At 34.6% G+C, this 22,841-nt stretch overlaps 2 protein-coding genes across 3 annotated transcripts; one reads left to right on the top strand and one right to left on the bottom strand.

Moving 5' to 3' along the window:
- Positions 1 to 5,224: 5,224 nt before the first annotated feature.
- LOC110683723 (nucleolar complex protein 2 homolog) lies at positions 5,225 to 14,546 on the bottom strand. Of its 2 annotated transcripts, XM_021860119.1 has the most exons (13): positions 14,280 to 14,546; positions 13,328 to 13,382; positions 12,962 to 13,070; positions 12,824 to 12,875; positions 12,618 to 12,712; positions 10,850 to 10,918; positions 10,145 to 10,669; positions 9,167 to 9,466; positions 8,646 to 8,972; positions 7,966 to 8,172; positions 6,643 to 6,732; positions 6,458 to 6,555; positions 5,225 to 5,762 (listed from the first exon to the last, which is right to left on the bottom strand). In XM_021860119.1, exons 1-13 carry the CDS (start codon positions 14,386 to 14,388, stop codon positions 5,495 to 5,497), a joined length of 2,304 nt encoding a protein of 767 aa, XP_021715811.1. In that variant the 5' UTR covers positions 14,389 to 14,546; the 3' UTR covers positions 5,225 to 5,494. The 2 variants fall into 2 exon arrangements, with proteins under 2 accessions (XP_021715811.1, XP_021715812.1); XM_021860120.1 differs by lacking the exon at positions 14,280 to 14,546 and having other exon boundaries at positions 13,320 to 13,382.
- A 5,145-nt stretch (positions 14,547 to 19,691) lies between these two features.
- LOC110683722 (40S ribosomal protein S13) lies at positions 19,692 to 22,457 on the top strand. The gene is made up of 5 exons (XM_021860118.1): positions 19,692 to 19,829; positions 19,917 to 19,989; positions 20,569 to 20,707; positions 21,844 to 22,030; positions 22,152 to 22,457. The coding sequence occupies exons 1-5, from the start codon at positions 19,807 to 19,809 to the stop codon at positions 22,183 to 22,185; spliced, it is 456 nt and encodes a 151-aa protein (XP_021715810.1). The 5' UTR covers positions 19,692 to 19,806; the 3' UTR covers positions 22,186 to 22,457.
- Positions 22,458 to 22,841: the final 384 nt, after the last annotated feature.

Here is a 22,841-nt window from a genome sequence, read left to right as displayed (position 1 = left end):
GTTGGCCCGAAGAATTGGAGCCCAATCGTAGTCCAAATAGTGGCCCAAGTGAGCCGCCCGGCCAAAGAGGCTGGCGTAAGGAGGCGCGCCCTGCCGGGCGGGAGAAGCTAAGGTTGGCGCCCGGTGACGCGCCCGGCCGGGCGCGAGATTAGTATTAGGAAGTAAAAAGGCGCATGTATTTTTAGGAGACGATTAGCGTCGTTTTAATTTGTTTTAGTTTAGGATTTGTACGGAGTATAAATACTCCTCCGTAATACGATTTTAGCTCTTCTCTCCCTTCTTCTTTTTACTCTTTCTTTACTCTCTTAATTGTTTTCTTAGATTTTCTCTCTCTAAACCTTTGTTCTTAATCTACTCTTAATTACAGATTTGTTTGGTAACGATTTCTCTTCTCTTAATCGTAGTTGTTTATTTTATTCCTTTCATCATGACTTGTTTTATTGCTTTGATTAGTTTAGTTTTTACTATGTGTGAGTAGTTCTAATTCTAGGGTTTGTGGGGATCCATAAATAATATGAAGGGGTAATTTATTGCTGTTAATTATCAATGCTAGATTAATTTCCTATTGATTGATTTAATGCTCTGTGACTAGATTAGGCCTGATCTTTTATGCATGAGTTTGACAATATTGATTCGAGATTCGACATATGAGAATTGATGTTTAGGTCTAGTTTCAATAGGCAGATTAATTTATAAATGGTTAAGTCGAGATTCGAGAGATGAGATTTAATACCGGTAGATTAATTCTGTGATTGTAATACGTAGCGAAAGCCCTTTACAATCTGGTTAATTGACGCATTGATGATTGGCTATTATTGGTTCTTGATATTGCATGATAATTTCTTATTGAACTGTTTTAATGCTTTACAATTATGGCTTGTAAAAGTATAGCAATATTGAATTGATGAATCGAGCAGATGTTAATTTGATATTAAAGGCTATTTTCAATAGGAACTTAGATCTAATAAATTGCGAGAGCCAGTTAGATCTATGTTGATTAATAAATTGCGAGAGCCTGTTAATCATGTTATTTATATGCAATGTCAATGATTGATTATTATGTTTTACCCTGGAGTATTATTTATTGGTGAACCTATGCCCTAGATCCTTTTATATATTGTTTTCTCCCTATTCTCAATCTCCGTAGTTTAGTTTATTATTCAATCATAAATATTGGTTACTTCATAATCTAGATTATATTAGTTAATTAGGAATAGAAAGATCCCGTTTCTCTGTGGATTCGACCCTACTTCCCTATCTACCTTAGTTGGAGGACTTAGGAATTATTTTTGATTAGGGGATACGACTTTACCCTGTCAAAACTCATGTATTTGTATATTTATACCCATCCGTAATCAATGAGAAAATCAACGATCAATCTCTTTCATGAATCATGTACGTCGAGGTGGCATGTTTGGAAGAATGCACTAAATGACTTATAATTTGTCTGTATCTTGATGTATTGATCAGTGCTTGTCATGATTTTGGAGCTACAAGCCCCGCAGCAGTGAGCCAGTGACATGATTTAAATTGTTGGAATACGCCAAATGATTGAGTTGGTGTGATATAATTTCCTCTAAGCTGGTGTGATCCATGTGCATAATACTACCTCCGTTTTATATTATTTGCAACTATACATAAAGTAGCAAAAAAAATATCTATGTTGCAAATAATACGAAACATTGAAACAGAGGTAGTAATAAATGTAAATGAGTGGATGGTCACATGTTTTATGGTTGTATTAATGGAATCCATGGTAAAAGCACAATTACGGAAAAACTGAAGGTAAAAGAAAGGATGAAATGGTAATAATGATAAGGTGGGATTATCGTGAGATGGTGGATGTAGGATTGGATGGGAATTGTTGGAAATTTTAGTAATGCATCCGGACTATGAGTGATTTGTAAAGCTCCATCTTGGCTAGTCATAGGCACGGGCCATGTTCGCAAGCGCAAGCCGCGAGATTTCTGGCGGGTGGGCAGTCTCGTTGAGCTGTCGTAATAGGCCGGGGGATAGACCCGCGGGGTTTCTTATGCGCGTGGATTCGGGGCTGCGGGCGCGGGTTTTGACGAGTCGTGTGAGGCAGTTTTGTGTGTTTTATTTCCTTTGATGATTTCCTCCTATCACGTGCATACATGTACGTATATATATATATATATATTATATATATATATATATATATATATATATATATATACTTGCCACCAAAAAATATAGTCATGGATTTATTCACTCCTTGAAACCCTAAACACAAACCTATCCTTTGAGATTTAAACAGTTCTTGAGCGATTCCAACCTTTGAATTCGGGTACACGAATTGCAGAGATCGTTCTATAAAACTTGGGGGTCGTGCATCACCGGAAAACTTGTACCGTTGGTGGCGTATTTTGCTTCTAAGACAGTGGTTAGCAAACCAGACAGTGGTAAGCAAACCACTGCACAACAGAATGAGAACGGGTCTTTGGTTTGAGTATGGTGTTTGAATTTATTTTAGGGAAGTTCTTGATTTGTCTATTATTATTCATGGAATCAAGAGGTAATTTTCCAATAGAAATGAACACAGCTGTCGATGATAGAAGACCTAACATGAGGGGATTGGGGGAGGTGTTACAATTTATTTGTCTTTTTTATCACTTTATCTCTTCAAATTTCCTCGATTTCATATTTTACTTCATAATGTTGTATACATTGAGAAATACAGGAAGTAAATGAACTTAGGCTTTGCATGTAAGGCTCCTTGAATCCCAATCTCAAGAATCGCAATAGGTACGAGTCAAACCTATGACCTCAAAGTCACATGATGAAACTCTTACCAACTACACCAATAATTTGTTTATTTCTATGAACATAATTGATAATAAGTGAAAGAAATATTAGAAACGGAAATTCAAAATCCGTCTCTAGTTTAGAGACAGATGTTCAAATCCGTCTCTAGTACATAGATGGATTTGAAAATCCGCTTCTAGTTAAGAGACGAATTTTAGTTTACATAATTCGTCTTTAAAGTAATATTTTACATAATTCATTTCAAAATAATTTAGAGACGGGATTAAAAATCCATCGCTCATATTAGCAATGGAAAATAAAAATCCATCTCTAATTTAGCAACGGAAAAAAAATCCGTCTCCATATTTAGCAACGGAAAAAAGCCATTTCTAATTTAGCAAAGGAAAAAAATTTTGTTTCTAATTTAAAGACAGATTTTCGATTCCGTTTTTAATTTAGAGACGAATTTTTTTAATTTCGTCTCTAATTTAGAAACTGATTGAATTCCGTCGCTAGAATTCCATTTCTATATGGACATTTTTTTGTAGTTCACGTCATTAATACAAAAGGACGATTATTATATGCACGAATTCAAGTATATGAAATTCGATCTCTATTATTGCTATATATTACCCTAAAAATGAGCTAAATTTCACTATCCACTTGGATTTAATGAAATACTAGATTACTAGTAACAATGACCCTTCAATATTAATTGATTAGTAAATACCTACCCTACAAAATCACTACTGTACCAATTAGCTCACCCAATTAGCCATCAACATAGATGTTGACCTAACTATATTAGTAATGAATAGCAGCCCAATCAACATAATAATTACGTAAATACAAACAAAATATCCCCTAAAACATGCACTATAATATACCAAATCTTAATAAATATTCTAGAACACTTGCACTCAAATACAAAAAACATATGAACCGATTTTTCAATATTTGCACTCTATTTTAATTATAGCTTTTACGCCCACTTTTATTCTAGAAATCCCCCTAAATTCCATTCATCTAGAAATCAAAGAGCTTTTGGTCAAATTGAAAGACTAGATGTTTTTTTAATTCTTATAACCGAGTAAAATTGAAGGAAAAAACATAACCAAAACTTGTCCTTTTTTATTGCACATATATATAGATTGCTTTGTTCTTAACCTTAGATAACCAAAATAATTCTTGCATTTTACTATTTCTTAAGCTCTCCTTTTGATCATTTATATTACCATGATTTCTCTTAGAGATATTTACACTTATTCACCAATGAAAGATCAAACACATCTTCTTTCGCAACGCGATGAAGATCAAGCCGATGAGGTCCTCTCCCTATGTGATCTATCAATTTATAGCCATACGTCTTCTGATTCCTTAAACTCGAATTCTTCTAAGGAATCCGATGACACTTCTAACGACTCGTTCGAGTTTTTCACCACCAAAAATCACCCAAAATTCGACGATATTGTATTTTGTGGAAAATCAATTCCATGTAGGGTAACACCAACGTACCAAGCACGTAAAAGTCGTAACACATGTATGAGTTATTTCTACGGCAGGATCAAACGTTCATCATCGTCGAAAATTAAGAGTCAATTGAGCTTGTCAAATGGGTTAGAAAAGACTAATGAATCAAAATCTAAGTGGTACTTGTTCATGTTTGGTTTGCAAAGATTTTCTGTTCCAACTAAGATGGAGTTAGCTGATATGAAGTATAGGCAAAGTAGAAGTGGTACAAAATCATTGGAAATGTTAGAAAGAAGTGTAAGTGATAGGAATAAAGACAAAGGTTTATCATACTTATTAAGGTCTTTGAGTTGTAAGAGTAATCACTCTCTTAATGTGTTAGATTAGAAGTTCCTTAGCTTAATGTATCATACTGTATATACTACATACTCACTCTGTCTCTAAATGTTGTTCTTACTTTAACTTTTTTGGTCAGATAATCATCGTCAAAATAGGAACAACATTTAGAGACGAAGGAATTAATGTATTATTATTAGTTTGTGTTATTTGAAATTTTTTAGGGTGTGTCAATAACTTTTGTATTGTATGAATCTTTGGTCATGGCGCATGTTTATTACTGTAAAGATGATCTTGCATTGGTACCTAATCAATGACATTTGTTTTGCATATTTGATAAGTGGTCTATTTGTATACATCACTATTTGTTGGTTTAATTTCTTATGATAGGATTTTTTTTTTTTCTCAAAATTGATCATTTAGTTTCTTGCTTGTACTAGGTTAACTCACTTGTATAAATTACTTGTATATAAAACATGAGGTGTTTTTTGAAAGTATGAGACTAATGCACAGTAATTTTATCGTGAGATGTTTAAAAATAGCTATTGTGAGTCTATGAGATGAAGAAAATTTAATTGCTACTACCTCTGCTTCAAATTATTTACAAACATTTGACATAAAATATGAGCAGAAAATGTCTAATCATTGCAAATAATTAAAAACGGAGATAGTACTTTATTTAACAAATTTGCTACCTTTAACTTTAATGATTCAGTACAAACTTTTGGTTTCAAAATTTTTCACTATTACACCGAAATAAGATCAGTTCTCTTACGGAGTACATTACCAAATTACACCCAATACAAAAAAAATTCGAGTAAGCACCTATGATCTACCATACAAAATTCCGTGAGCAAGGCAACTGGGAGGAGACACAATTCCAGGGGAATCATTTGTGTACTCACCTCAAGTTAATACATGCTCAAGTTCTCTGCTTCTTTTTCTTCACAACTTTCCGACTTTTGGTAGATGGATTGCCGTTGGTCTTCACAATTTCTTTTACACTATCAGCACTCGCACCCCCTGACTTTTGTGGTGCCTTTCGCTTTTTCCCTTTCAGTTTATTCTGATTTGGCACACTACTTAATTCATCGGTCTTTGCAGTTTCTTTTACACCATCAACACTCACATCCTCTGACTTTTGTGGCGGCTTTTGCTTTTTCTCTTTCGAATTATTCTGATTCGCCACACTACATTTAATGGACAGGACCATACATCAGCGAAATGAAGGCAGGTTAAAACCAAAGAGCACAGATGTAAATGCAAATCTAGTGTTAACAATGTTATCAGTTCAGAAGTTGATCGACATGGTAAGAACAATGACTAAGTTCAAATTTACAGTTGAATAGATGATAAGATCAACCGTATAAGAACACTAATCCTACAAGAATGATCATATAAAACATGAAGAGAGATGCAGACTGTAAGAAGCAGAATATTACTAAAAATAAAAATATTAAGAGAATAGATGCTCGGGAAAAGTAATCTCAAAGCCAAAGCTAATCTTAAAGCTGTGATACAAGAATTAATTGTGCAAGGGATGAGAAATATTGACCAAGAAATATCCTCCATCTTTAACCCTTAAACGGTTAAATCCCTAACCGCTTCTTTATCACATACAGTCTTACCATATGTAGTGCAAACCAGCTATTAGGGTACACTTTGTGCCTTTGTGGTGTACCAAAGATCAATTTGTTCGTTATCAATTGTACCTAAAGGACAAATAAAGTCTAGACAGCTCATAGTGTGCCTCGAATTTATTAGCAGGGGCAATCACTTCTGACATATAAACTCCCAAATAAAATCTATCAACTATATAGTACTACATAGAAAGGAAAGATTCTACATCACTAAAAGAATCACTCAAAAAGAAAATCAGACTTACTTTGTATGGTCTTTTGTGCTGAGTTTCCTAGTCATGGCATTTAGCATTATACTTTTGTAGTACTGAATAAATGGGGATTTGTCATCGCGCTTTTCACTCTGCACATTATTCAAGAAATCATTGAGACTTATTAAAATTAGATGGTACACCTATATTTTCTACAGATGTGGAAACGTATTTATAACCTGAAGAAATGAATCTGCAGATCCTTGGTCTATTGGTGAAAACGAAACGTCCTCTCTCTTTCTCTGGACAAACTCCATGTTCTTCTCCACCTGTGAGATGAGAAAACGACACGACAAGGTAATCAACATAACTTTAAACCAACCTACAAGGCCTACAACAATTGCAAAAAAAAAAGGCAGTGTGCAGAACTGTAGACCCACTGCTAGGAAGGTCGCAAGACTCGCAAGTCTACCAGAACCCCAAATGTACACAGCTTTAAGGCATTTAACAAGTCTAAACCAGAAGAGAGATGCATGTTCAGCACATTTCTAGAACCAAATAGTTGCCCAAGCAATTGCTAGTCAAACCTCAGTTCCTCTCCTTTTTGCAAAGCAATGCAAAAGTATTTATGAACTATAGTATACAAAACAGTAAGACTTACTCAATTAATGTCTATTTTAGCAGTCTATATTACAGCGAGAGTAAAACCAAACAAAGTGTTTTCTGTAACTCAATTAACCATATTTCTGTCAACTAGCTATCATGAAGAATGTTTTCCTTTCTATCCGAGACAAGCACAAGAATGCAACAAAATTACATTGCAGCATTTTTGGTCATCAGCAATGAAAAGAAGAAAATTCAGACAAGTATACCATAAACCAAATGCTATGTCAAAGGCAGTATAAGCTTCATCTCACAATGAGCATCGAGATAATATTAAGAAATTTATATGTAGTGGAACAAGAAGAGAGCTCATTCAAGTGTAACAATAAGATGTAAGAATATAGCTTCTATTCCGCGTAGGTTTATAATCACATGCCAACAGATTGATGTATATAATAAATTTAAATCCCAAGTGTCAGCTAGCTCTCTTTCCAAATCAAGAGTGCTAAAGAGCCAGTCATTCAGACACCGGCATGATGCATACATAAGAGTATAGAAAATGATAATATAATATATAATCCAGCTTTTTTCCCTAGTACTTATGTAAACACTTGCTAAAAATACTTAAATATTACCGAACATCCCTCAAGCACAGATAAATCAGCATGTAACTTTCTTTATTATAAATTTTCAGGTTAGTAGACAGTCTTTCTCTAAGACTAGTTCAGCTTATTACTCATAACAAAAACAATCAGAAAAGTGCTAACACCAGGATCGCCTGTCCTATATGTTTCTAATCATTCCATCGTCTAGAATTTAATAGGTAATGCCAGAAGCAAAGCCAACACAAATACACCAGACAAATGACGAATATATTACTTGCTGATAAATGACAAAGATGTTGAATAAACACTGCTGCGGTGCTGCCAAATCAAAAGCAATAAAGCCAATGAAATTACCTGATCAATTAGGCGCTTCACTGGCCGCCGAAGGCTTTCAGTAGCAGACTTCTCATAAAATTGCTTCAAGCGGATGATAGGAACAGTAGCAAGTTCAGGGAAAGATATGTGATGGCTCCACTGAATAAAATGCGAACAAAGCAGCTCCACAACAGCAGAAACACTCTCCTCTTGAAATTCTGACGACTTCAGCCAATATTTGGGTAACTGGTCCATCAACCAACATACTTATAATTATCCAGATGTTTAAACATACTACAAGATCGTAAACTTATTTCATAGATTCAGCAGAAGAATGGTGCCACAATCACAATCAAAATGTAAACAAATTCCATGTTTCATTCTCCAAATGACACACACCCAAATACAGTACAATTTTTTGAGTACTAAAAACTCTTTTGATTCAATATTTCCCATGAAAAATGCCAAAATTGGCAAAATCAATGAATTCAAAAAACAAATCAATCTGTAATGAAGAACCAACAATCTTAAAGATAAAAACTGCAAATCCTGTGTCAGATGAGGTGGTGAAGCAAACTTTTAGCTACAATAAATAACTAATCATAAATTCTGCAGCAGAAGCGAGCAGGGCATAACAAGCTATGCCACAATTAATATTATACAGCAAAGTTTGCCAATGTATTGTTACAAAATCAGAAAGGTTGAAATATAATTCATACCATCAAAATAGTTGATAAGTTAATACTGCCCTTTCGACGCTTTTCATCTCCCTGGGCATTACTGCTCTCCAATAAATCCAATGCCAATGAAGAGACAGGGATGAAGATTTCACTAGCTGTGGAAAGTTGATTTAACCAGTGTATGCATTTGACTCTCAAAGGCAGATATTTCGGACCAGCAAAGAGTTTAGCCACTCCATTAATGACTTGGATGAGTGGATATAGAAGGCCATGAAGATCACAATCTTTAAAATTAACAGACACATATTTGACCCAGAGATCAATGCACAAAACATACTCCCAACTGCAAATCTTCTTCAAAGCTTCCTGCCAGACATTTATAGTACACTTTAATTTCAACAAACAGCAGAAGCTAAGGAAAATCTAAAATCAATATGTTGGCTTCACTTCTAATATTCTTGATTTTCATGTGAGAGAAATTAGAGACAATAAGTAAAATTCTCCCTTTAACAAAGTAGAATAACATTTGAAGCATGCATGACAGTAAGTGTACCATATACCTCCTTAGTTTGCAAGCCCAACTTAAGGATGACAGCTAGTTTCTGAGCAGATGCCAAAGCCACTTTGATTGATTTCTGCAAATCTATAGAGCACAGCTCAACAAAGGAATTTATGATGTATTCTATATGATTTAAATTAGAAGGGTCCACAACTTTGCAGCGTGAAATTATGGCTTTATATGTTTTCTTCAAGCATTTATCATAAGAATCATGGCCAAAGTGAGAAGCCAGATCACGCAAGACATTAAAGGAGCATGATGAAAGATTCCCTCCACCAGTTGCCCAAAGGTGAACAGCAACCTGCAGTGTGCAGTAGGTAGTCAAGAAATCACAACAGACAGCCACTATTAGGGTTACCAAACATAACATCACATTGAGAAATGAAGATAGATAAGTAAACATTAACCATAAGTCCATTCATCATATCCTTATCTGCCACAACACCAAAGAGGAAAGGAGAGGGACAAATTCACGATACATGTCAAGAGGCTGATTTAAGAGACAAACACTTTGACAGGAAAAAGTTTTACATCATCAAGAAACTGGCCTAAATTACTAGAACAAGTAATAGGATTGAATGATAACTAAAGTAGGCAACAATTATGAGATTTATTGCAGTTCCATATCTATCCACCACCATCAAGCAAGGCTTGGAGGTCCATAGCTCTACTAATTCAAACATATGCAAACTTACTCCTTCACCGATAGAGACTAATGGTGAGTTTTTGAGAAAGAGGAAAACATTCAAAAGAAACTCCAATAATCAGTAAACTATAATAAGTATGAATAGGTAAAACAGAGTGAGGTCTTTGGGGCACACAGATCAACCCAAAAGTATATATATTATGGAAACAAATTCTAACTTTTTCTCCAAAAAAATTCAATGCACTTACAGAAAAGATGTCGGGATTGGACAGAAACATTTTGGATTACAAATGCATTTAATGTCATAATATAGTTTTCTTAAACTTAAGATACCTCAGTGAGCTTGGACTGCAAAGATGGAAATGCAGCAAAAAATACCAATGAAACTCTCAACCGTTTCAAGGAGTATGCCAACATGTCTGCATCGGTAAACTGATTCAAGAGGGACAGAGTACTAGTCAAAAATGACTTGACCATGGGCTTCACACTTTCCCATTTTGAGGAACTTTTTAACTCTAGTATGGTCTGCTTCTTGCAATCGGAAGATATTCCCAAAAAGACACGAAATAATTGATCACTTTCAGAAAGCATAAACATTAGAATGGTGCAAAAAGTCTCTTTGTTTTGTATTACTGGAGAAGAGACAGACGTATTAGATTCAGTTGATTCAGCACCATAGTGGCATGCCGAACGATAGGCATTTAGAAGACCACGCAGAATAGACAGATTTTGCTGCTCTTTAACTAGCTGACACCAGCTCTTGAGAGTAGAGGAACTTAACACTTTGCCAGCATTTGGACTTGGGGCAACGCCATTAAAAGACTGGAGATCATGATTACTTGCCTCATCTTCATCAGACTTGTCAACCAAAGAAATCACTTGTCATGTAAATAACATATATATGTAGCTCAAAAAAGGGTGAAATGATAAGAGTAGTAACCAACCATAGGGACAATTGAAACTTCTAGATCATATTTTAATAAAATTAGCCCCAAAGTTTCAATTTTAACAAAAAAGAGAGATTCACTTAGCACTCACCATATTATCGTTGTCAAGTGATTCAAGACCTTTAATTTTTTCTTGCAAAAAGATCACAAAGTGAGGATCCTGAAGTATTCCCACAACAACAAAAGAAAGAAAGAGTCAATTAGTAGACTAAGAAACTTTAATCAAAAAGGGTAAGCATCTAAATTCCCATTTTCCCAATAACATAAATATAAAAGGCCTACTACAAGATATAAATGTAAAATTCACATTAAAAGACAAAGCAAGCCAAGAAGGCAAGAACCAGCAGCACAGTCATTTCAGCCCAAATGACTACTTAGTAAGTTAATGTAGACAAAATAAGTACACCATCACCAGTAAAATATGATTAGAGTAACGCACATAAATCTGTATACCTCAGAAATAAGGTTGAAAGATTAAATTTCAATTGCTTCCTTTATTTTGGGGGAAAGCTAATTATTACATTAAAAGTAATTAAATTTACATTTGAAGTCAATATACTCAGGTCTCAATAATAAGAACATTCCAATACTGTATAACAACCCTCTAAAGCCACAAGAAACAAATCGATTCTTCCAAGCAAGTCAATATATGATAGCAAACAAATACTTCCTCTGTTCATTTTAAATGCATCGTATTCCTTAGTAGCAAAATAATAGAAATGATTCTTTCTATCTATCTCCTCATCACATTGGTCCCCCCCCCCCTTTTTTTTTTACTTTCCTCTCCCAAAAAATAGAGCATAACCTCTTTACACTGTAATTAAAAAAGACGTAGGAATATCATTTACCCAGGATTCCTCATTAACTTTTCAGATCAAATAAATAGTACACAATGAAGATGTTGCACTCTTCTGTCATATAAAGGGCACAAGAAGAGGCGACAAGGATAGTGACATAAGCAACTTCATTGTGGCAAATGTAAATACATAGAGTGTAACGGTCAAAATATGGCATGACAATATACTAATTAGCATGGGATTTGCATTTTGCACAGACCCACATTGATAAAATCTCCAGATGTCATAAGCACAAGATCGTTCATAGATAAATAAACCAGCTCAACCAACAGCACTCCTCTTCCTTGTTGGTGAAACACTGAAACCTTTTAAGGGGCATTTGTTTTGTGCAAATTTGAGGCTAATAAAAAGGCATTTGCAATGACAAATCACATTTCTCATGTTGGGAATAAAAGGGAGCCTTTTGAATGGTTACAACTTATAAGAGCCTCTATATCCAAAATTTACCAGGGTTTTAAATCATGAAAGAGGGTGAAGTTTCTAGCAAGAGAAATTTAATTAATTTGTTATTGCTTCTCAAACCATACCCATGATAAAACTGTCAGGAAAAGGACAATAGTTTAGTAATCCTCAATCATTTATTTCACTCTTAACTTGCTAAACTCCTATTTCCTATTGCCAAGTTCCCCATTTATAAGCACAAGAAATACTGCCAAGAATACCAAAAATCTATCATGTGCATACATTATTCTCATCTCTTGATTGGTTACCCTCAATCAAAAGCAACAAAATAATTTATCCAATAAACAAATTCATCAGGCAAAAAGTGAATTCAGGTATAGATTAATCTTGCTATCCCAAAGAGAAAACAAACAGAATGATGCCACAGATGACTAGATGTAACGCAAAGCCTTCAGTTTATCATTCTGGAAGTGAACATTTTTACTTTATGCATTGATTCAAGAAAAACTTCTTTGATCTTTAGAATAATTTGAAATAGAGATAGAGGAATGTTTTAGCTTCAATAAGTTTGCAGCATATATTACTTTCCCAAAAAATTACCTTTTGCTTCAAAGCCTCTAATCTTTTCTTTTTTGCCAAAAGTTCAGATAATATGGTTTGGTTCTGAATAGATAATTCGCTGCCTTTGCCAGCATCTGCAGACAAAACAAGCTGGTCAGTTATATAATTTATCAAGTTCATATTACAGCCAACTAGGTAGTGGATGAAGGAAGAAATGACAAATGCGCTATGAAATTATTTTTTACCTTCTGATTGAAGCTCCGTTTTACTCACACTTGCATATAAGCAACTTGAATCCTGTATAATTAATCATCAACACAACAAAAAAAAAGAGGCAAGACTAAAATGCATAGATACAGTTTACTTATGGTGTAATGCAGTACCTCAGAAAGATATCCATCACTTTCTGAACCATCTTCAACCATTTCAATATCTTCCTCACTTGAAAATATATCTAGAGAAGCATCCTCTATATTTTCAATAACTGGCGTCCTAAGAACAAAAATGAAATTTTTATAAAGCACTTGCCACTTTGCCTTTAAGTGGTGATTGATATATATGTTCTCTTGCAAAATAAATGATTCTACTATATATCAGTATACACAACTACCAATAAATTTAAGAAGTAGCGTTGTAAATATGGAACAAAATAGAAAATGTGCAAGCACACAGCAGATTGCATACTTAACTATTCAAAAAAAAGTTTTTTTTTTTTCCTTTTTGGTGTAACTTTGGTTTCACCTTTTTACCTTCCAGTAGATGTAGTATCACCGGCCGGATCTCCAGGACCGTCTCTTTCAGCCCCTAGTAAGTCCAAAAGATCCAATAAGATACATAAATCAATAAATATCATTACTATTCTTCAAATAACTACTAAAAGTGTATATACTATAAGAGAGAAAAAGGTCGCAGATTAATCACAAAAGATATACATCACTGCTCAAAAACACAATGAAATATCAAGCACAGATTAAAACTACTTTCCCTTAGTCCAAAAACATAGTCTTATACATGATTTTACACTATACACTGAAAAATCCCTTTTAAGTGATCCTTCAGCTCTGAGTTAAACAACCACTTCTCGTCCTAATCAAACCTCAGCATTCCTTCTTTCAATTTTCAAGTGCATACTCGAAATACTCACTCCCTAAACACACAACTAAAATTCGCATTCATTAAGATTTTAATTTGGATTAGAGCTTGTTCAATAGTAAATTACTATCTTCACTATTATAATGCTAGAAGTCATATCCTAAACACACAACTAAAATTCGTGTTCTTTACAGATTTAATTCCGAATTAGAGCTTATTCCACAACTTAAATTCGTGTTCTTCATTATAACAGTGAAAGTAGTAATGCTATAAACAGATAACTAAAATCCAAATTCTTTATAATCTTAATTCCCAAATAGAGCTTATTTTATAGCAAGAAGTTAGGGCTATCCTTATCATTAATTTCACTCTAACTCTACTCTAATCAAACTCAACTCAAAAGATGGAAATGCAAATAACAATATGCAATAAAATCAACAAATTCAGACCCCAAATATTTAATTGAATAAAAAGAAATGATAACTACAAATCCTTTACGATTAATTACAAAAACATTAATTCAAATATAGCTTAAATTGAGCATTTGAACATGAAAAAATAATCAAAAAGAACGAATTTTTAATTGAGAGTGAGAAAAATTGTTCATACTAGGAGTATTTTTCTTCTTGTGAATTGCCTTGAACTTCCTTTTTTGCTTCATTACAGTCTGTAAATGCTTCTTCGCAAATTTTCTGGCTTTCTTCCCTAATTTCCCCATAATTTGTTGTTTAATTTTTCTACCAGAAATTTGAATCTGTATACAGTATAGTATGATATAACTTGAAAAAGAATTAGGGCTAAGAAAACAAATTAATTTGAACAAGGAAAAGAAAATGGCGGCTAAGCAAATGAGAGAAACGAATGCAGGGTAATACAACACTACACAACTTACTAACGTTTGAGGGTGGGAGTAGAGGTGATCATTGGGCGGGTCGGGTTCGGGCCAGGTCAAGATAAAATCAATCCTCGGATCAGCTGAGCTTCGGGCCAGAAATCATGTCCAAAATAGTGGGGCCATGCGGGCTTTTCAGGCAAGGCACAATTGCACTCTTAAGCCCATCCATTTTTTTTTAAAAGGGTTTTTAAAGTTATGCCCCTAAACTTTTTCGGTTTCTAAGTTGTGTTCATGTCTTTTCAAACTACGTGTGCCCTTAACCTCATTAATTTTTATTAACAATAACATTTGACATTAACAATAACTTTTTTATCATTTTATTTTTCTGATTTTTTAAAATAGTGTTAAACCAATTAGAACGGGACACGTGTCAAATTAATAACGCTACGACATCATAGTTGATAAAATAATGAGTTCTTTAACAAGTGTGGCTATCAAAGGGTATTGCTGATAAAATATCGTGAGGTGGAGTGCATACTTTGAAAATGCATAGGTACAGCTTAGAACCCGAAGAACTTGAGGGGTATAGCTTAAAAACCCCTTTTTAAAAATTGGGTCGGGTAGTTTAGGGTTGGGTTAAGGGGTGTTCAAAGTGGGCTAGATATATTTAGTGCGGGTTAGGTGATGTGTCCAATTTATATAGTATTTTACCCCCGTCCCTTGATCATAATTAGTGGTGTTTTTGGCTCTTTAGAGCCACTTTTATTACTAATTGGTGTTTTCTAGTGTTTTTGTAGTTTTGCTTGAGTTTTGTAGGAAAGTGCACCTTTGAAGCGTTTTCCGGGTTTTTCATGTAGCAACTACGGACATTAGGAGAACACGACCATCTTTGAAGCCCGAGACTGGTTAGAGCCGGTGATTAAGGGCTCGGTGTGTATATACCGGGGCATTTAGACCAAGTATTCAAGACCCGAAGAGGAAATCCAGATTGGGCCAAAGAATCAAGCCCAATCGAAGTCCAAGCCTCGAGGAAGAGACCGGGCCCAATCGGGCAAGCTTGCGCCCGATCGGGCAGTCACGCAGTAGGAGTCATCGTGCAAGGCGCGCCCGATCGGGTGAGCATTAGCTCGATCGGGCGCGGCTGCCCAGGAGAGTTGCGAAGAAAAAGGCGGGCCCGATCGGGCGCGTGTTTTTTAGGGTCCAGATTTGCCAAATTCTTAGTTTTTAATTAGGATTGTTTTTAGAGTTGTTTAAGTACGATTTTAGTACGGAATTTTTGTTTACCTTCTGTTTTAGACTTTCTCTCTCTACTTAGATTATTTTCTCTCTCTAAAATTCTCTCAACTTTGTTCTTAATTCAACTCCTTAATTCAGATTATTTTTTATAACGATTTCTTCTCTATTAATTTCAGTTATTTTCTTTAATTCTTTCATCATGTCTTATTTTATTGCTTTGATTAGTTTAAATTTAATTATGTGTGAGTAGTTTTATTTCTAGGGTTTATGGGGATCCAATAAATACTATGAAGGGGTAATTTATGATTGTTGATTGTCAATGCTTAATTATTTTCCTATTGATTGATTTAATGCTATGCAATTAGGTTTGGTCAAATTTAATTGTATGAGTTTAGCAATATTGATTCGAGATTCGAGAGATGAGAATTGATGTTTAGGCTTAGTTTCAATAGGCGGACTAATTTATAAATGGTTAAGTCGAGATTCGAGAGATGAGATTTAATACCGGTAAATTAACTTTTGTGATTGTAATACGTAGCGAAAGCCCTTTATGATCTGATTAATTGATGCATTGGTGATTGATTGTTATGTTTTACCCTGAAATATTGTTTATTGGTGAACCTATGCCCTAGGCTTTTATTTCATTGAATTCCCTCTTACTTTTATTCCTTCCTACTCTTACTTTTAGTAGTTTAATTACCCTTTTAATAATAATTTGGTTACTTGATAACTTATATTGCTTTTAATTAATTATGAATAAATTGACTTGTTTCCCTGTGGTTCGACCCTTCTTCCCTATCTACATAGTTAGTGGATTAAGGTTTTATTTTTGATTGGGTGAATACGACTTGAGTCTGTCATTAGGGCTGGTTCAAAGTCGGTACAATTGCACTCTTAAGCCCTCCCAAAATTTTCTTCTGTTTTATTTATGAGTTGTAACGTTAACAAGTGATATAAATGGACGACGTTATCTCTATTGAAGCTTCATCTCCTCCACCCACCTTTTTCCTCCCCCAATCCATAACTAGTGTTCCATTGAAGGACGCCCTAATTCCATTGAAGGAGTCGAAATTTTCCTCGACCTCTACCTTCACCTTCTTCATCCTTGATCATCCACCCTCCACTGACATGCTGACCATCATTCTTGTTTGAAATTAAGGGCTAGATGAACCCTAAAGGGTATGGGCGGCTTTTTCCTCCATTGAAGCTTCTCCCTGAACTTGACGTTCTGTATTGAAGTTTATGATTAATCCATTGAAATTTTCAAATTTAATTTCCTCCATTAACGACTTTCCTCAACTTTAACGGTGTTAACTTTTGAAATCACAAACTTATCCATACTTAAATACACGAATAGACACTTGTACCCTTAGATAAACACTTCAAGTTTATCACTATGATGCACTTGTACTTTCACCAACTGATCTATCTCGTTAATACTAAAATTGTTACTCATTGCCAAAAAAAAAAAAAAAAAACGGTAATAGATAATGAACCATGTAGAATTAATGCCTTTTAACAAATAAATCAACCAAACTATACATGTTAACTCTTGAGTGGGAAATGAGCCAATAAAGGAAGCATATACTCCAATCCATTAATCCATCTATGCATAACCAGATAACTTAACATAAGATATGGTCAAATTTCTACAAATATCTAACTATTTAAAGAACTAAAATTAGAGATTTTCAAAACTAATTTGACCAAATGGACCCAAAAAACAACCTAATTTAGACTCTTATTTGTATGGAAACAATAATTTGCATAACGTAAAGTTAAAAGTAGGTTCCGACTCGGCCTCACCAAACTCAACCCGACTCCCAAGCTGACACCTTTTTATTTTATGAGTTGATATAAGTGGACGACGTTATCTCCATTAAAGCTTCATCTCCTCCACCCACTTTCTTCCTCCCCGGTGCTCCATTAAAGGACGCCCTAATCTATATTTATATCTATATCTATACTTAGTATTTAAAAACACAAACCACAAATTTTTCATATGACACATGGCATCACAAGTCACTCAATACCCCATATGACTCATGTCACCTCTCTTAATATTTATGTTTAAGTCTTTATGCATTCTACAACTTGTAAATTCAAGTAAGAAAATGAAATGTTTTATTTCCACCATAATAAAATAAAATTCAATTAATTAGTACACATTACATATACATATGAATTATAATAAAAATTGTCTTTTCATCTCCTAGACTTTAAATATAATTTAAACTAATATATCTTTTCATATCTAACAATCTTCAAGTATATATATCTAAATAAATTCCTTCATCTTCCTTTTTACCCTGAGTCTTTTTTTCTTTTAAGTTTTAGAAATAAAACAATTACTTCATATAAAAGCATACCTACATATGAAAGTAATTAACTCAAATAACCACCCGTGCATTGAACGGGCCAAAAAGCTAGTTCCATTGAAGAAGCCAAAATTTTCCTCAACCTCTACCTTCACCTTTTTCACCCTTGATCACCAACCCTCCACTAACATGCTGACCATCATTATTGTCTGAAATTAACGGTTAAGTGAACCCCAAAGGGTATGGGTGGCTTTTTTCCTCCATTGAAGCTTCTCCCTGAGCTTGACTTTTCGTATTGAAGTTTAGGAATTTTCCATTGAAGTTTTTTAAATTCAATTTCCTCCGTTAATATCTTTCCTCAAATTTAACGGTTTTAACTTTTTAAATTATAAACTTATCTATACTTAAATACCCGAATGAACACTTATACCCTTAGATAAAACACTTCAAGTTTATCACGAAGATAAACTTAAATTTTCTCCAATTGATTTATCTCATTAATATTGAAATTGTTACCCATTGCCAGCAAAAAACTAGTAAAAGATAATAAATCCGGTAGAATTAACACCTTTTAACAAATAAATCAACCAAGTTATACGAGTTAACTCCCGAGTGGAAAATAAGCCAATAAGGGAAGCCTATTCTCCAATTCATGTATTCATCTATGCATAACCAGATAACTTAACATAGGGTATGGTCAAACTTCCACATGTATCTATCTATCCACAGTGTCAAGATTAGAAGTGTTCAATAATCAATACTAACCCGACTAAACGGACAAAAAAAAAATCCAAGTTTTATGGACAAAATAATTTTAAATAACTCAAAGATGAAAATAGTCCAGATCGTACCTCACCAAACTCAACCTAGACATTGAGACTGACACTTCTCTAAGCCAAGTGTCCAAGATTCCATCCCATAGAGGAGTAGATTAGGGATGTCAATGGGGCGGGGCGGATGTTGGCCTTCCCATCCCCATCCCCATCCCCATCCCCACCTAATATTTTCATCTCTATCCCATCCCCATCCTCGCAGCGAGTCCAATTTTCATCCCATCCCCGCCCCACCGGGTACAACTCCAAAACCATCCCCGCCCCACCCCCCACTTGGATATCCATCCCCACCTAATCCCCACCAAAGACTCGTCTTAGCTAATCCCCACCCAAGGTCTACCTAATATCCGTATCTCAAATACACAATCTTACATAATTAATACGAATTATAAAATAAAACATTTTATACACATTTTTGTGTTATAATATAAGTGTCGTACAAAGTATTATAATTAATATTGTATTTCATGTAATTATTTTATAAATAGAATAAAAGTATGTAACTTTGCTTTAAAAGATATATAGATGTGAGTATGAGGTGGGGATGGGGCGGGTACAAAGTGGGGCGGGTGTGGCGGGGCGGGGATGGGGCGGGTACAACTTAAAATCCACCACCGCCCCATCACCCATGGCGGGTATGGTTTTTATCCCCATCCCCGCCCCACCACCCGCCAAACCGAGACCCATCCCCGCCCCACTGACATCCCTAGAGTAGATAAACAACCCCCAAATAACCATTTACCCGTTTTATTAGGATGGGTACCCAAAGACCAAAACCCATATGAGTAGTATATAAAACCGAAGTATAAAACCCAATTGAAATTAGGTGTTAGTAGGGTTTTTGAGCCTTGAAAGAAAGAAAGAATAACGCAAATTCAGCAGAGCAATTCCTCCTCCACACCTCCGCCGTCACCATGGGTCGTATGCACAGTGGCGGGTATCATCTCTTTCTCTCTCCTCCATTCTTTATCCATTAATGGCGGATTCTTGATCTGATTATTTCATTGTATTCTTTTGTTTTTAGTAAGGGTATTTCTTCCTCTGCTCTCCCCTACAAGCGCACACCACCTACTTGGCTCAAGATCTCCTCTCAAGATGTTAGTTTTTTACTGCTTCTTTTTTGGCTTCGTTCTCACGTTTTTGCATTGTGGGTGTTTATGGAAATGACTGTAAATGTGTTTAATTTTATTAATTTATGTAATGTACATGTTTTCCTGGTTGAATTTGGTTATGTTATTGGTATTTTGATAAAGGATTGAAGAAAATGTTTAAATTCATTAATTTTTGTATTACCCACCATCTTTTCTGGGTAAATTTGGTTGAATGATGGTTATTTTGAGAGATGATTGAAAATGTTGGTTATTTTAATCAATTTTGCAGTACCCATGAATTTTCTGTGGATAAATTTGATTGGGTAATGGTTATTTTGAGCATTGATTGAAAATGTAGGTTATATTCATCAATTTATGCAATAACCCATTTTTTTTCTGGGTAAACTTAAGTGAATGATGTGCATTTCGAAAAATGATTGTAAAACTTGTTTGAATTTATACAACAATGCAATGCACACTAATGGGTACTAAGATAAATGATTGAAAAAGTCTATAAACTTATCAATATTTGCAATGCCCATGGTTTTTTGGGGGTTAATTTCTAATGGGTATTTTTGTTTGCAGGTGGAGGATAACATTTGCAAGTTTGCAAAGAAGGGTCTTACACCATCACAGATTGGTGTGATTCTTAGGGATTCTCACGGTATTGCTCAGGTTAGGAGTGTTACCGGCAGCAAGATCCTCCGTATCCTCAAGGCCACTGGTATACCCTCCTTTTCCAATCATTTAAATTTTATCATATACTACGTAATATGTTATTGGTAATGTACTGCAATTATGATTAATTGTAGTGATATTAATAATATACAAATTAATTAAAGTTGTTCTGCAATGTTCTAATGCACAGGTATTTAAAAGTATAGACTGGTATAGTATTATTGAGAATTTTTTGGTAGTTTGATATGTAATGAAAAAATAAAGTTGTTTGAATGTCAGCAGTTGAGTTTTCGAGGATTCATTTGGTCCGTGGTTTGAAATGGTGGAGTGAGTGAATAATTAGGGAAATTTTTGCTGTAGTTTTTAAGCTTTGGTTATTGTGTATTGAAAGTTTGGTGATGCTGAGCATTATTTAGTTGAATTTTTTTTGCTCAAACTTTGACCCTTTAGTTATTGAAAATTGTTAGTTGCAAGGCTGGAATGATAGAACTTAAAATTGTACTTTGAGAACCTTATGCATATTCCTTTGAATATTAAAGTATTTGTACTTGTGGCTGATCAGTAGAGAATTGATCTTCCCATTGTTAAAAAATATATTTTCTTAAATTTCTTACTGCTCATTTGATAAATTGATATTTGATAGGTAGTATTATATACAAGCGGCGTTGTAAGAAAAATCTCATAGACTTTCTGTGACAATCCTTCTCTTCCTTTTAGTTTATATTCAATATTGTCTTCTTAAATTTCCTTGTTACTAAGTTATAATGATATTTTAAGGAAAAGAGCACACTTGGGTGACATAAAGGCGTTGGATAACTTTGATTGCATTACAGTGTATTTTAGAATGCTGTATTCCTTGTAAAGAAAAATATGAACTACAGTCTCAATGCTATTACCACTCTTAGTTGATGCCTCCCAAAGTCCCAAATCTGCCGTTAGTGGTAGAAGCTGAACCAATCTTAGTATTAAACTATTAATAACTGCAAGCAAGACTTAGCTGGGAATGATGACTGAAAATCTGAAATTAGAGAATTGATGGTACTTTCCTTGCGCATTTATTGAAATGACTTGGTGGTTGTTGTGAAGACTTCTTTTGCATTAAGATGGTTTTTGGTTTCTTTTGAAATTTGAGTGTGTCTAGGCCAACTACATGTACTTTTTTGCTTACCGTGTGCTGTTTAGGTCTTGCTCCTGAAATCCCCGAGGACCTCTACCATCTTATCAAGAAGGCTGTAGCAGTCCGTAAGCATTTGGAGAGGAACAGAAAGGACAAGGACTCTAAGTTTAGGTTGATTTTGGTCGAGAGCAGGATCCATAGACTTGCTCGTTACTACAAGAAGACAAAGAAGCTCCCACCAGTCTGGAAATAGTGAGTCTCTTTTCTTAAGATTGCTGAACCATTTGGTTCCCTCGTGCAATTGTTGCATGATGTTAATATGCCCTTCATCTGCTTAATTGTTAACCCTTTTTTAAATAACTTTTACTTGCAGCGAGTCTACAACTGCCAGCACCCTCGTGGCATAATCTTCATGGTAGAAAGATGATAGCTTCAGGCAGAGGGCAAGTTGGGCTTTATTTCTTTGTAACAGAATTATAACCTGCATCTTATAGTTTTGGTTATGATTAGTTTTTAATTCTCCTTTTCCATAGGAAGTGATGTAGTACTTGTGATCTGCTATTTATACTTGAAAATTTTGGTCATTGTAGTCTTTGATATTCATATTTGTTTGCTCGTGACATTTTGTTGAAACGATGAAATTACCACACAATCACAAATTTTAGTATGAATTGCTCAAGACATACAGACAAGTTAATGAAAGAGTCTGAGAAGAGGTGTAGGGCTTATCGTCTTCTCCAAGCAATTCTTAATTAGTTTCCATATGTTGCCTTTTTGTTATAATCTGTGTTTTCAAGCAAAACGGCTTATGGAGATTGGAGAGTACTTAATGTGAGAATATACATTACCAAAGACATACAAATATTAACTATTTCAACTACTACTTGTCTTTTTTTTGGTATGCTTGTAAGTGCATAATTTTAATCATTAACATTATTATCTTTTACTTCAACATATTGATTAATGAGACACAAGAAGGCGTGGAAACAGGTTAGAATCGTGGGGATGATATTGTAGTCTCGGATAACTGGAGTGTAAGTTTACCGGAAGTATAATTAGGAAG

This window comes from Chenopodium quinoa, unplaced genomic scaffold (genome assembly GCF_001683475.1).
Source record: "Chenopodium quinoa cultivar QQ74 unplaced genomic scaffold, ASM168347v1, whole genome shotgun sequence".
In the NCBI taxonomy this organism is placed as follows: domain Eukaryota; kingdom Viridiplantae; phylum Streptophyta; class Magnoliopsida; order Caryophyllales; family Amaranthaceae; genus Chenopodium; species Chenopodium quinoa.
This window is presented reverse-complemented; position numbering and strand designations above follow the sequence as displayed.